Source organism: Abramis brama (genome assembly GCF_963993115.1).
Source record: "Abramis brama genome assembly, chromosome: 12".
NCBI lineage: Eukaryota > Metazoa > Chordata > Actinopteri > Cypriniformes > Leuciscidae > Abramis > Abramis brama.
Window position 1 is genome coordinate 32,060,770 of NC_139974.1, and position 14,245 is coordinate 32,075,014.

General features: G+C 35.5%; 2 protein-coding genes across 4 annotated transcripts; both read left to right on the plus strand.

Annotated features, from left to right (window-relative positions):
• The first annotated feature begins 578 nt into the window (after positions 1 to 578).
• On the plus strand, positions 579 to 7,642 carry atp6v1c1b (ATPase H+ transporting V1 subunit C1b). 2 transcript variants are annotated; one of them, XM_084130453.1, is made up of 13 exons: positions 579 to 765; positions 1,328 to 1,467; positions 1,554 to 1,621; positions 1,864 to 1,949; positions 2,196 to 2,290; positions 2,374 to 2,465; positions 2,713 to 2,811; positions 4,025 to 4,093; positions 4,963 to 5,055; positions 5,829 to 5,922; positions 6,114 to 6,211; positions 6,291 to 6,414; positions 7,142 to 7,642. In XM_084130453.1, the coding sequence occupies exons 2-13, from the start codon at positions 1,333 to 1,335 to the stop codon at positions 7,235 to 7,237; spliced, it is 1,149 nt and encodes a 382-aa protein (XP_083986579.1). In that variant the 5' UTR covers positions 579 to 765; positions 1,328 to 1,332; the 3' UTR covers positions 7,238 to 7,642. The 2 variants fall into 2 exon arrangements, with proteins under 2 accessions (XP_083986579.1, XP_083986580.1); XM_084130454.1 differs by having other exon boundaries at positions 628 to 765; positions 1,331 to 1,467.
• A 2,010-nt stretch (positions 7,643 to 9,652) lies between these two features.
• LOC311094103 (uncharacterized protein) lies at positions 9,653 to 12,046 on the plus strand. Of its 2 annotated transcripts, none has more exons than XM_084131838.1 (3): positions 9,653 to 9,935; positions 10,209 to 10,333; positions 10,513 to 12,046. In XM_084131838.1, exons 1-3 carry the CDS (start codon positions 9,752 to 9,754, stop codon positions 10,630 to 10,632), a joined length of 429 nt encoding a protein of 142 aa, XP_083987964.1. In that variant the 5' UTR covers positions 9,653 to 9,751; the 3' UTR covers positions 10,633 to 12,046. The 2 variants fall into 2 exon arrangements, with proteins under 2 accessions (XP_083987964.1, XP_083987965.1); XM_084131839.1 differs by having other exon boundaries at positions 10,516 to 12,046.
• The last annotated feature ends 2,199 nt before the right edge of the window (positions 12,047 to 14,245 follow it).

Genomic DNA, 14,245 nt, shown 5'->3' on the forward strand with positions numbered 1-14,245 from the left:
AACTTTTTTTTTTAGATAATTCCCCAAACAGACTAAAAAGCTTAATTTTCAGACAAATAACTTGTTAGAGTGCACATTCCTACACTAAAGGTCTTGTTTTGTTTCAGTAAATCGTTGCAAAATATGTTGGTCACTTTATATATTCAACCACATACACTGTCTGCAAATCATGTTATTTACAGTAAATTGTATATTTTTAATTGACTTGAACTGAATTTGCACATTATCCTGTATCAACTGAGTAGTAACATAAAGGTGGATCATCTGGATACTGTGTAGGCCTACTGTGCTTAAATAACATATTGAATACATATCGTGATAAACATTTAATAGCCTACATTTATTTTGTGCAGCCTGAATTTTTGAAGAAAATTTTGTATTATTTGCACAGTCATGTTTAAAATGGTAATTAAAAGAGGTAATTTCACATATTGTAAAGTTTAGTAACCGAGTAAGGTTTAGTAGGCCAACATTTAGTCAAAAATAATCTAATTTTTTTCTACAATTGTATTAAGAGTTTGGGGGGGGGGGGGGGGGGGAAATAAAGTTTAGTAACCGTGCAAAAATCCACTTTGCGCATCCTGAACGCATTGTCAACTGAACGAAACACAAGCTCAGCTCAGATCAGCTGACTGGAAGTGTGATGCGGTCTGAAGGGTTTTCAACACAGCGACTCAATTAACTGTGTATTCAACAATGCTTTATTAAAACAATTTACAGTTTTATCAGATTGTTTTGTTGTATACTAAAGGGACTACATCATCGGTAAGTATCGCCGAAAATGATTTCAATTTCATAGTCGTGACTGACAGCCGTAAACGCTGCTCATACAATATTTACAGACTTAAAAAAAATAGAAGCGTCTAAGTCACGTATACGTATATACCATGTTAATGTACACATTTAAGATAAAAATAATAATAATATGTATTCAAATTTTAAATAGCTACACGAGCAGGACACATTTAGCCTATCTGATGATGGAGCCATGCGTTGTATTATTGCGGAATGACTCGTGACTGGTCATTTTTATGGGATGAAATGGAGAAGTGTGAATTTGCTCTTACGGTAAATCTGGAAAAGAGCTGTTTATTTTATTTGACAGTTATTTTTGTGTCTCTGATACCAGAATTTGTGCTGTCTTCATGTGCTATCGGAATTATCGTAAATACAAGTTTCCTAGTTAAAACAAAATTGGACATGAACGCCCTCTCATGTGACGAGCTCGTAATCACGACTACAGAAGTGGGAAGTAGGAAATATCCGATAGCACGTGAAGGCAGCATTAATCTACATGTTTTTATGAGCCTTTCCGTTATCATTTAAGAAGTCATGATGACAGAGTTTTGGTTGATCTCTGCTCCTGGAGAGAAGACCTGCCAGCAGACATGGGACAAGATGAACATGGCCACAACCCAGACCAGCAACCTGTCCACTAACCACAAGTTCAACATGCCTGAACTGAAGGTAAATTACTCCTCATTTTCTGTTTCAGTTAAAATATTAATAGATTTGACATCCTCTATCTCATGAGTTTTGGTGTTTCTAAACAGGTGGGAACTCTGGATGTCCTTGTAGGGCTGTCAGATGATCTGGCCAAGTTGGACTCTTTCGTAGAAAGGTTTCATGTCTATATTTGTCTTTATACAAGAGATTGTTTTTTGTGTCAAAATTGATTAATTTGATTATTTTTCTTTAATATTTTGTTCAGCATTACTGTCACAGCTTTGGTACAAACTCATAGTTCCCTTCAAATTCACGTCATGCATTTTATAGCTTCTGTCACATTATAGTTCTCTAAATATAGTTATGTAGCCTGTATTTACCCTGTGGCTTTGATATTTTTTTATTTAATTTTTCCAGTGTAGTGAAGAAAGTGGCCCAGTACATGGCTGATGTGTTAGAAGACAGTCGAGATAAAGTTCAGGAGAATCTTTTGGCCAATGGAGGCAAGTGAACTCAATCCTCAATACACACTAACCACAATATTGATGGTAAACTACTACTACCAACATCACATACAGATATTTAATAGGTAGTAATGTTAAACTAACATTTATATAAAATATTGTTAAAGAAAAATTATGTAATCGCTCATAGTCTAGTCAGTCGTATTTGCAAGTTCTTGTACATATCTTATAAACCTTATTTTATATGATTATAAATATTTATAATCGATAATTATTTCCATACAGTTGATCTGGTGACATATGTTACACGGTTCCAGTGGGATATGGCCAAGTATCCCATCAAACAGTCCCTTAAGAACATCTCAGAGATCATGTCCAAGGTGAAGCATGTTAAAATCATTTTTAATATGCACAAAGAGATTGATCTTTCATTAAACATCATGTTTTGGTTCTCTGTTCATAGCAAGTGAGTCAGATTGACAATGATCTTAAAGCCAGAGCTTCGGCTTATAATAGCTTAAAGGGAAACCTACAGAGTCTGGAGAGGAAGAATGTGTAAGTGGGAATTTACATTCTGTGTGACATTATTCCATAGACTGTAAAAAAGATGGACGACGTGTCTCCACTTCCTTCCACTGTTGAAGAATGAAGCCAAAATATCTGTTCCATAAGTTGTATTATGTTATGACAAAGAAGATAATTGTTGTTAATGTTTTTTTTTTAAATCATTCTTTAAGCATTTAATTAATTTTTTTTTTTTTTTTTTAAGTGACGTCAAATAATAACATGTCTTGTCCACTAGGGGGAGTCTTTTGACCAGGAGTTTGGCTGATATAGTCAAGAAGGATGATTTTATACTAGATTCTGAATACCTTATTACTCTGCTTGTAGTCGTTCCAAAGTAAGTCAAGCTTAGGTATTTGTGCTCCTTTGTAAAGACTTTTCTTCATTGCATTAAAGGGATAGTTTATCCACCCAAAATCTGAAAATTCTGTCATTTAGTCACCCTAATGTCATTCCAAACCTGTGTAACTTTCTTTCTTCTGCAGTAAATAAGAGAATATATTTTGAAAAATGTTGTGAAAGGGATAGTTCACAAAAAAAACTAAAACATTTGTCATTGTTTACTCACTATCAAGTTGTTCCAAACCCGTAGGAGTTTCTTTCTTCTGTTGAACTAAAAATAAGATATTTTGAAGAATGTCGGTAACCAGACAGTTGACGGTAGCCATTGACTTCCATAGTATTTTTTCTATACTATGGAAGTCAATGGGGCCCATCAACTGTTTGGTTACCGACATTATTTAAAATATCTTCTTTTGTGTTCAGCAGAAGAAAGAAATTCATGTGGGTTTGGAACAACTTGTGGGTGAGTAAATGATGACAACATTTTCATTTTTGGGTGAACTATCCCTTTAAGAAAAGCATTTTGGTTCCCATTGACTTCCATAGTGTGGACGAAAATGCTATGGAAGTCAATGGGAACTGAACATTTTAAAAATGATCTTCCACAGAATAAATAAAGTAATTGAGGTTGGGAACGACATAAGGGGGAATAAATGATGACAGAATTTTCATTTTTGGGTGAACTATCCCTTTAAAGGCACACTATGCAAGATTTGTACCTTAATATAACAGCTTCGAAATCATTTCGATGGTAAACGAACTCGTAGTAGGGTGAATCATCCTGATAGCAAAGCAGGGGGGGGACGCCGCTGGCAAAACCAGCAGTGCAGGTTTGAAAGGTGGCGCCCCGCCAAATCTCGCGAGAATCACGACTTGCTTTACGGCACGACGTCACATACATCAACAACATGTGAAGCGGCCTCTATGGAAGACACTCGCACGCATTTCAGACGTGAATCATGGCAGAGTTGACGAAGAAAGCGCAGTCGAAAGAGTGCAGAGACGGCTCTGCGTGAGTGGTATTTACGGCAGTAACGTTAAATACAAGTACTCCACAGCGACTCTAGGGGTCGCTGTTTGAGAAAAACGGAAACTGCATAGTGTGCCTTTAATTCAGAATGTGCAAACTTTCGTTCATTATATCTATTGTTATCACTGCAAAAAACATTTTAAAAACCTTATTTTTGTCCATTTTATGGCCTAAAAAGGACAAGTTATCCTGACTGGCAGAAGGCATATGAGACTCTTTCTGAAATGGTTGTTCCAAGATCTACAAAGTGAGTAAAATCAAAATCCCTTTAAGGCAAGTCTTTTCACTTGACGGCAGCTATAGACCTTACTCAGTGCAGTGCCATAACAGATATAAAAGCGAGGCTGTGTGAGGGATAGACTTACCGTGTTATCATGGTATCCTATGTAAAAAGACGTATAAAGCTCCTAGATCACTTGTAATTTTACACGGCTTGTGTTGTCTGGAGTTTTTTGTCAACTCAAATTTCTTAGAAAGATATTTTTGCAGTGTTTCGTCAGCAGAACAATCCAAAAACACATTAAATAACAGTACAACCCACTAAAGAGATGTATGCCTATCCCTCACAGCCTCGCTGTCATTCCCGTTAAAAATCAAAGATGTCTCTGCTGTGAATAAGGTCTATTTCAGTCATTCAAGTACAGCTCCTATGTTTTTGAATGGGGAAACATCAAGTTCTCACAAACCTGTTCACTGATTGGCTTTTTTATTTAGAAGGCGGGACTTATTCCGCCATATTGCTAGTTGCACTTTCTCCCATTCATAGGGGTGCCAACTGCCAAGTGCACCATCTTTGTATGTCTTAAAATTCTATTGCCTAAGCATAGAATTATGTACTTTCTGTAACCTATATTTATTACTTGTCTAAAGCCTCACACCAATACTCCTTTATGTGCACAATTAATCGCAACTGAAGTAATCAACTCTAAAAGAAATCACAATGTAGACCAAAGACCAAAATGTGGCTTTATAGATCTCTTGTTGTATTACTGATTTTAATGTTCACCCTTCACATGTGTTTTATATGTCCTTAGCAGTTTATTGTTGCCTCCCGTTGAATCAGGGAAAGCGCTGCTCTGTGATAGATCCTAAATCAGAGTTTTCATCTTCTGTTAGGCTTTTATTTGAAGACCACGACAGTGGGTTGTATAGCGTCACACTCTTCAGGAAGGCTATTGATGACTTCAAACAAAAAGCACGAGAAAACAAGTGAGTGTCTGAACTCTCTGAATAATTAATATATATATATATATATATATATATATATATATATATATATATATATATACACTGTATAATTGCCATTAAGATTCTTAAATGTTCTTTATGCTACTTAAAAAAGTATCTTATGCTCACCAAGGCTGCATTTAATTGGTCAAAAACTGTATTACAATTTTAAAAAACGGTTTTCTATTTTCATATATTTTAAAATGTAATTTATTTCTGCGATGGCAAAGCTGAATTTTTAGCATCATTACTCAAATCTTCAGTCACATGATCCTTCAGAAATCATTCTAATATGCTTATTTGCTGCTCAAGAAACATTTCTTTTTGTTGTCAATGTTGAAAACAGTTGTGCTGCTTAATATGTTTTTGGGAAATCATGATACATTTTTCAGGATTCTTTGATGAATAGGAAGTTCAAAAGAGCAGGATTTATTTGAAATAGATATCTTTTGTAACATTATAATTGTCTTTACTGGTACTTTTGATCAAATTAATACGTCCTTGCTGAATAAAAGTATTAAATTCTATAAAACATTTTTTTTACTGACTTTTGAACGGCAGTGTCTACTTATAATCAAAATTACATATATTAAAATCCTGAATCATGCTTTTGAATTTTCTTTTCTTTTTTCAGTTTTGTCATATTTCAAGAATCAATGTAAATATATCCCCAGATTATGTATGAAATACTGTTATAAGACTGCTATCAGTGCCTGTCGGGGGAAGCTGACCTGACGCTACAGAATTTTTTTCAGGTTCGTGGTGCGTGACTTTCAGTACAATGAAGAGGAGATGAAAGCAGACAAAGAGGAGCTGACTCGCCTCTCCACTGACAAGAAAAAGCAGTTTGTATGCGTGCAGCTGTCTACATATTATTCACTATTGAACGTTATAAAATCCTTCACAATAATGTTAATGAGGAACCTCAAAATCACAGCCAGCTTGAGAGGGCCAGAGCTTTGATTACTCTTCATTTGAAGTAACAGGAAAACAAAAATATAAATAATGATAACAACAGTCAATCTGCTTCTGCACCTCAGGGTCCTTTGGTACGTTGGCTTAAAGTAAACTTCAGTGAGGCTTTCATCGCATGGATACACATCAAGGCACTTCGGGTTTTTACAGAGTCTGTCTTGAGGTACAATGTGGGGTATAAAACTGTTTCACATGGAGATGTAGATTGTCAGATATATGACCTCCGTGTTTGTATTTAACAGGTATGGGCTGCCAGTCAATTTCCAGGCCATGTTGCTGCAGCCCGGCAAGAAGAATGTAAAGAAACTCAGAGAAGTTCTGCAGGACCTTTACAAACACTTGGACAGCAGTGCTACTGTTATTGATGTGAGTTTCACCACCGGTCAAAAGTTTGGAATAATTACTCTTTTTTTTTTTTCAAAGAAGTCTCTTATTCTCACCAAGTCTGCATTTATTTGCTAAAAAATACAGTCAAAACAGTAATATTGAGTACTATTATTACAGTTTAACGTAACTGTTTTCTGTTTTAATATTTTAAAATATCATTTTATTATGACAAAGCTGAATTTTCAGCATCATTACTCAAGTCTTCAGTGTCACATGATCCTTCAGAAATCATTCTAATATGCTGATTTGCTGCTCAAGAAACATTTATTATTATTATCAATGTTGAAAACTGTTTTTTGATACACTACCATTAAAAAAAATTGGAGTAAGAAAGTTTTTTTTTTTTAAAGAAGAAGAAAGTAATACTTTTATTCAGCGAGGATTAAGCACTAATAATAACTGATACAATTAAGAACCAAATCAGCATATTAGAACGAGTTCTGAAGGAATTGCTGAAAATTCAGCTTTGACATCACAAGAATAAATTATATTATTACTCACGATAATATCTCACAATATTACTGTTTTGCTGCATTTTGATCAAATAAATGCAGCTCTGGCAAGCATAAGAGACTTAAAAAACATTTTTAAAAATCTTAATTATTGCAAACTTTTGAACGCTAGTGTACTTTCTACATGATCCACAGACCTAACTGAATATATCTCTAAATCACATCTGATTTGTTCTTTTTTTGTTGTGTTATAGGCAGCTATGGACATCCCGGGTTTGAATCTCAGCCAGCAAGAGTATTATCCATATGTTTACTACAAGATCGACTGCAACCTCTTTGACTTCAAATAGAGTTCCTTTTTCGTTCCTGCCTGCAGATTACTATTTTGAATAAGCAGTCACAGTTTTACCATCTGTGTTATTGGGTTAATGTGTTTACAAATTAAGGATTTTCAGGGGTTTTAAAATCTGTCCTTAGAGGGCATGTGCGGTCCAACATTGAACACTCCTCATTTACTGAGCCTATACTGGTTGTGCACTCTGTTTTTTTCTGTCGGTGCTTACTCTGTGCCATTTGCAGGTAATGCAGTGATTATGTTTAATTGTGTTGTTGAGAACCACTATGTTTGTTTTTGTCTGTGTTTGTGCTTCTACTGTGAGATTAAATGTATTTATATTTTTGTTGGAAAAGGTGAAATACATGATCACATGCTGAATGTCAAGACCAATCAAAGTCAATAAAATTATAGCACATCATTATGCTTTTATTTTATGGTCAGAGGAGAATCTATATTCAAATTACTTTATTTACTGTTACTCTTATTATATATCCACATATACACGCACACACACTATTTGGTTTTGATTTTTTATGGAGATATTCCATAGATATAATTATTTTTATACTGTACAAATATTCCATACCCTAACCTGACCCCTAAACTTACCCATCACAGAAAACATTCTGCATTTTTACATTTTCAAAATACCACTAAGTATAATTTATAAGCTGTTTTCCCCACAAGGACAAGGATTTCAGATATTGCCATCTTTGTGGGGACATTTTGTCGTCCTAACGTAGGGTTTACCTGAACCACGCACACGCACACACACACACACACACACACACACACACAGAATTTAATATTAACACAGTGTCAAAAATTGTATTACACCACACTGACTTTGATTTGTAATTTGTAAAAAATAGAAAATTTAGAACACTTCTGCTAGTGGTCTCAGACTTCTGGAACTCACTCAAGGGCTCTGTGTATCCTATGTGTATGTTTTATAATATAAAACATATAAACATTTACAGGTAAAAAAAAAAAGGATGACATCTAGGCTAGTCGAGAAGACTATATATATATATAGTGGGCTAATAATATTCACGTTAATCAGATATTGGTTGTGTCGGAAATCACCCATACCCTCATATCAATATCACATTTATTTCTAGAACACAGTTCCAGTAGTGGGATTGAATAAGTGCACTCAATAATGCCCACAATGGTTTCGGACACCCAAATGGCTGTTTCCTCAAATAGTGCCCTATTTAAGGTCTCTATGAATCTATGAATTTTTAAAAAAAATTTTTTTTTTTTGTCTTTTAGTATGAATATGTTATAGCCTTACTGTTATCTATAAGCTAGAGTGCTCCAAAACAATGACAAAATTCACATTTAGAAGACCAAACCCAACTGTGAAAATGAAAATCAGATTGATGTCAGAATCCAATGTCAGATTAACGTCAATCTCCAAATTGAAATTTCACTACATTTGAAAGACAAATATCATACTTTTTACTCCATTTCTGTCAAGGTCCTTCAGTAGAAAGTAGTAACGTCAGTCAGGGGATGATTTTGGTTGCAGGGGTTGCATTTTGTTTGGAAATGAAAGTCGGGGTTGACGTCAGACGCCAATCTACTCAAGGACCTTGACAGAAATGTAGTGGAGTAAAAAGTACGATATTTGTCTTTCACATATAGTGAAGTTAAAGTAAAAAGTTTCCAGAAAAAAGAAAAAAAACTTAAGTAAAGTAGGCTACAGATACTCAAAAAGTGTAGCCTAGGCCTACAGTAGCCTATTCAAGTAGGCCTATGTACTTTGTTACATGTCCATGTTACATGTTACATAATTGATTTGTGAATTTGTTTTTAATACAAAAACTACACTACACGTTCATTTATAGTAGGCTAGCCTATATTGAGAAAATATTTTATATTGTTTAAATATTTTAAATATGAGCGAAGAACCAAACCCTAAACTTGGTTAGGGTATTCATCTGACATATTTATTTAGCAAAAAAATAGGTAAACTACAGCTACAGGTTTTATTTTACAATGCAAAAACTCTCAGGAAAAAGCATACATTGATAGGCTACAACATAATCAGTTATTAATATTTCGTTGGTTCTCTCTTGTTCTTGCATGTGTTCAATATTTTCTTTGTAGCATGACAGCCTAGCCAAAAAATATATCCTCACAATTTTGGCGTGTTTCATTGCGTTATCACAACTAAAACAATTGACTCCAAGCACAACTACGCAAATTGCTTACAAAATCTTTAACACATTTTTAATAATTTGAATAAATGGTGAAGATGTACATTTTTCTGGGCCGAACATTACTTTTGGCCACTAAGCTAGCTGTATCTGTTTGGTAGTCAGTTTGTTTTCGTACAAATCGCCACTACACTGTCTCACAATAAACTGTAGCCGGCCCTCGATGACGTAGGAGATCTCAAGTTAGACAACTACAACACGAGGGCACAGCTGCGCGTGGGACCACAGCACACAATCGCGCGCTCTTCTGCATCATCATAATTATCAGCGCATGCATCGCTCCATCTTATCTCAAATTTTCAATGGGCTGCGGTGGGAGTCGAGCAGACGCTATTGAACCGCGATATCATGAGAGCTGGACCAGAGAAACCGAATCGACATGGCTTACCAACACAGATGCTGAAATCCCCATCGGCGTGACTTATAAGAACCGAGTCGTTCGTGGAGAATGTAGCCAGCTTATTAAAGACAATTCAAAACGACCAGGTAGCCTATATATGCTGTTTTGTTGTTGTTGGGGAAAAGTAATATATAGGCTATATTTATACATGCATGAGCATATTCATATTTATCTGATTTAACTGCAAAACTCTGTAGCTTTAAGATACTAGGTTTTATAGTGCAGAATGCTCTGAAATCAAATCAAAGTTTGATTGGCTTATTATTCTCTTTTGAAATATGATTTAGTCTTTAAATAACCTAGTATGTTATCAGGCAAAATCCAAGCTTCCAGAAGTTTTTGTGATATGATTTCCACAGGTACGGAGGCCAGGTCTTGTGGAGACAGAGGCAGACGGATGGTTAATACAGGAACTCAATGTGGGAGGCAGGGTTTGACTTCCAGCACCTGCACAAACCATCAAAGAACATCCTGTGGCCATGAGGTTTGAGTCACTGCTTCAAAAAGCTAGCAGCTATTAATGAAACATTATGGTCTCGGATGTATAATTCTTCAAACTTTAGGGTTTTGCCAATGTAGCCTACAGACAGATGTGTCAATGTTTGAGTAACATTAAGTCTGTTTCCCAATCGATATGGTGACAGCTTGTTTGTGTTTTTACAGCAGATAAGTGACTCAAACCCAAAAACATGGAAGGAGGGGACTTCTCATTCTGAGGGGGTTTCATCTGATGCTGCGTCTCACCCCGGGGAGCCAATGGGGGAAAAAATCATCTTCGCCTGATGGGGAGGATACACTCTGAAACCCAGAGGAGTTCAGCCATGTGGATTACAGGCTGTATAAGAAATCATAAGCTGTCGAGAGAAATAGAGTTTTGTTGCTAAAATGGGTTAACAAGGTGCATCTGATCATTAGCATGTTAAATATAGATATTTGTCAGCTGGCACCCTGATATCCTTGATACGAGTTACTGAGCAAAGCATATGTTCATTTTGTTGCATATAGGAATTATTGCTGACAATGCACTGTGCAATTTTAATGCTAATGACACTGATTTTAAAAGAACAGACTACTAAATATGTCATGCTTAAATAATTGTAAAAAGAAAAATCAGTTGGTTAATATTATTTTTGGGTTATTCTGTTTTTGTAAATATGCATTTACTGGAAATTATACAGTATTTATTTATTTTATATTTACTAGTGATTCAGTATCATAGTAGTTTATTTTTTGATTTAGAAATAAAGTTGCTTTCTTTGGAGGGTAACAACCTATTTTCTTTACAGTCTATGGCAGGGTTCACCAATCTCGGTCCTGGAGGGTCGCTGTCCTGCAGAGTTTAGCTCCAACCAGCTCCAACACACCTGTTTGAAAGTTTCTAGTATGCCTAGTGAGACCTTGATTAGCTGGTTCAGGTGTGTTTAATTGGGGTTGGAGCTAAACTCTGCAGGACAGCGGCCCTCCAGGACCGAGATTGGTGAACCCTGGTCTATGGTAACAACAGATCGATCAACCTTAGTTACGGCCAAGCATTGTGTATGACCAGCTATAAGTGCTGTAAAATAACCACTAGATGGAGCAGCTTATCTTATATGAACAGACTATTGCTATGTCTTGGACATTTATAACATTAAAATGAAATATGTAATATAGTATATATATAAAAGCTTTTTAAAAATGCGAGGCACTGTCTATACATGGTTTTGCCAGATCTTAATGCTGCATCACCAAACTGATGATAAACATTGATAATAGACAATCTAAAATAAGGAAGATCAGGGAGTTGTTTAAAAATTGTTAACTTATAGCCTACCTAAACTATGTAGGTTAATGTCAAGTACAAAGAGCACTGTTGTTACATCTACCCCACTAATGGGCTGAGTTGTAATAGTTCTGTGAATGAACAGGTGAATTTAATTATATTAAATTCAAAATAATCATTATAACATCCATTATCACCTTCATTTCACTTTAAACAATTGAAGTTCAACAGTTAACATATAGGAAACCTTTTTAAAATCCAAAACAATTCAAATAACAAATAGAGGAATGCATGAAACATAATATACTCTGAAACATCTAACATACCCCCACTCTCCAGGCTGAAAACTACAGAATTCTTCTGCATGCAATTTGAAGTATAATGCTATTCTGTATTGGCCTTGTTCAAAACGAACAAACAAATAAATAAAACATTTGTGGCAAATTTAAGTCTATACTGATTTTGTGGAATTTGTTGCTCCAGTAGAATTACGTTTGGAAGTGCTACAACCACACTTTTCGGGTTAGACATGATGTGTCTAGTAGAAAAGCTTGTATGGATGTTGTCAAATTAAACAAGAGAACCTGCTGTTTCAGATATACAGTTATTTAATACCATCAATAGCATGAGTGCAAATCAAACGATAAATCAGACATGACATTTGACTTTCTTTCCCCTAACATTTTTTGCCGTTACCATTTTTTAGAATTTCAGTTATGACAGTGATTTCACCCCTGTAGCTCACTTTTAATTGGTCAAACTGATGGTGTTACAGAACTCCCTGGGTCTCACACTGATTACACAGTTTAGTGCAATTTTGAGTTGTCACCTTATAAAGAAAGGTGTGCAGTAATTATTTGTGAATCAGGCTTAATTCGGCAATCTAAATTCTAATCTATCTAAAATTAGCACAGGCCTATTGGTTTATTCCTCAGTTATTTGGCTGGCACTGCCCACAGCCAACAGTTTTAGAATTTGAATGAAGGGTTAACATAATCACAGTTTTATTTAAATTTAACATTTTTATGCAAATGTAGGTTAAGATTTAATTTAACTTTAACTATAACTTTCAGATGTTTGTTCTTAAAGTCACCATACGATTTATGGGTGGACATCTTTGTTTTTGTTTTTTTTAAATAATGTTTAAATAAACTTGAATCAAAATAACTTCCTCTCCTTGCAGTGGGGTCTTTTCTCTGATGACGTGTTTACTGGCGTGAGGGCGAGCTTGTTCGACTTGAAACGGCGCTGCACGGACCGATCGGTTTGTGACATCAAAGTACCGCGAGAGCGATTCAAACCATAAGGAGCCGTCTACTCTCTATTCGCTCTCGCGGTACTTTGATGTCATTCGCCGATCGGTCTGTGCAGCGCCGGTTCAAGTCGAACAAGCCTAAGTTTCCATCCACAAGTGATATCAAATGAAAAATGCCTTATGGAAACAGTAAAATTCGATTGAATTTCATGAATATCGACTCAAATGAAATACGTTCGTCTCATCGGATTTTATCTTGGTCGATATACGGCTTATGCGATAAATGCTGATGGAAACGTTATTTGTATAAATCCATTTTGTCTAGCAAAACTTTGTTGCCACATGTTTGCTTGAATGTTGTGCGATTCAGTGCGAAAATTAATGGAAACACCTTAAAATGTCTCAAATCAATTCGATATGCCAATTTGATCGCAAAACAGCATGTGACGTCATTACGCACAGGTTTTTATTTGTTTTAAAGCCGTTGGATGGAAATACACTTTCACCAGCTTTATTCGCATGAGTTTTTTTTTTTTACCGAACTTCAGATAATTCGATTGACAAGTGGATGGAAACTTAGCTAGTCACATGATATCACAGCAGTAGTAAACCAATGATCCATCAACCAAAAATTCCCAATGGACACAAGTCCTTCTCTACATTTTTTCTTGTTCAAGAAGCCGTTTCATTTGGATATATGTTTAAAGACTAACAGAATTTCTATTTTATGAAAACTTTAATCAAAATAACTTTTTGTGCAGCTCTTGCACAGAGTTCTCTGATGATGACGTGTTTATTGGCGCGAAGGCGGGACACCAGGGGCACGTTCAAGTTCAAAACGGTGCACAACGTTTTGCTACGGTTTCCGGGTTGAACGTCATGTTTCCTGGAAACGGCGTGCACCGGTGTGCAACGGGGTTTGAGATACGTTTTCTCTTGTTTGGTGGGTGTGTCAGAACTGCAGTCCAATCAGCAGCAACGTGTATATAAAGTAAGCGGTATTAAAGTGAACTCGCACAATGGGTTCAAGGAAAGTAATTTACATTTAATTTAGTTCGATGCAGCTCGGTATACACAACAACTGAGGATATTAGAAGACATGTTTGTCATAAGTTTTATTGTAAAAATATAGGATATAAACATGATGTAGTTGTTTATATTTTTAGCTTCATTGCAAGTGTATGACATTTGGTATAGAAATAAACAATGGTAGCCTAATTAAGTGCTTTTCCTAAAAATGAGAAAGAAAATACAGGGTATTAAAACAGTGAACTACAAATAAAGTCAGTATGTGAGGCTAAATAGATGTGTTTTAGTCTGAATTAGGTAAGATGTGTGCTTCCATTTCAGTTTCAGCAATCCCTTCACTCGATTGGGAT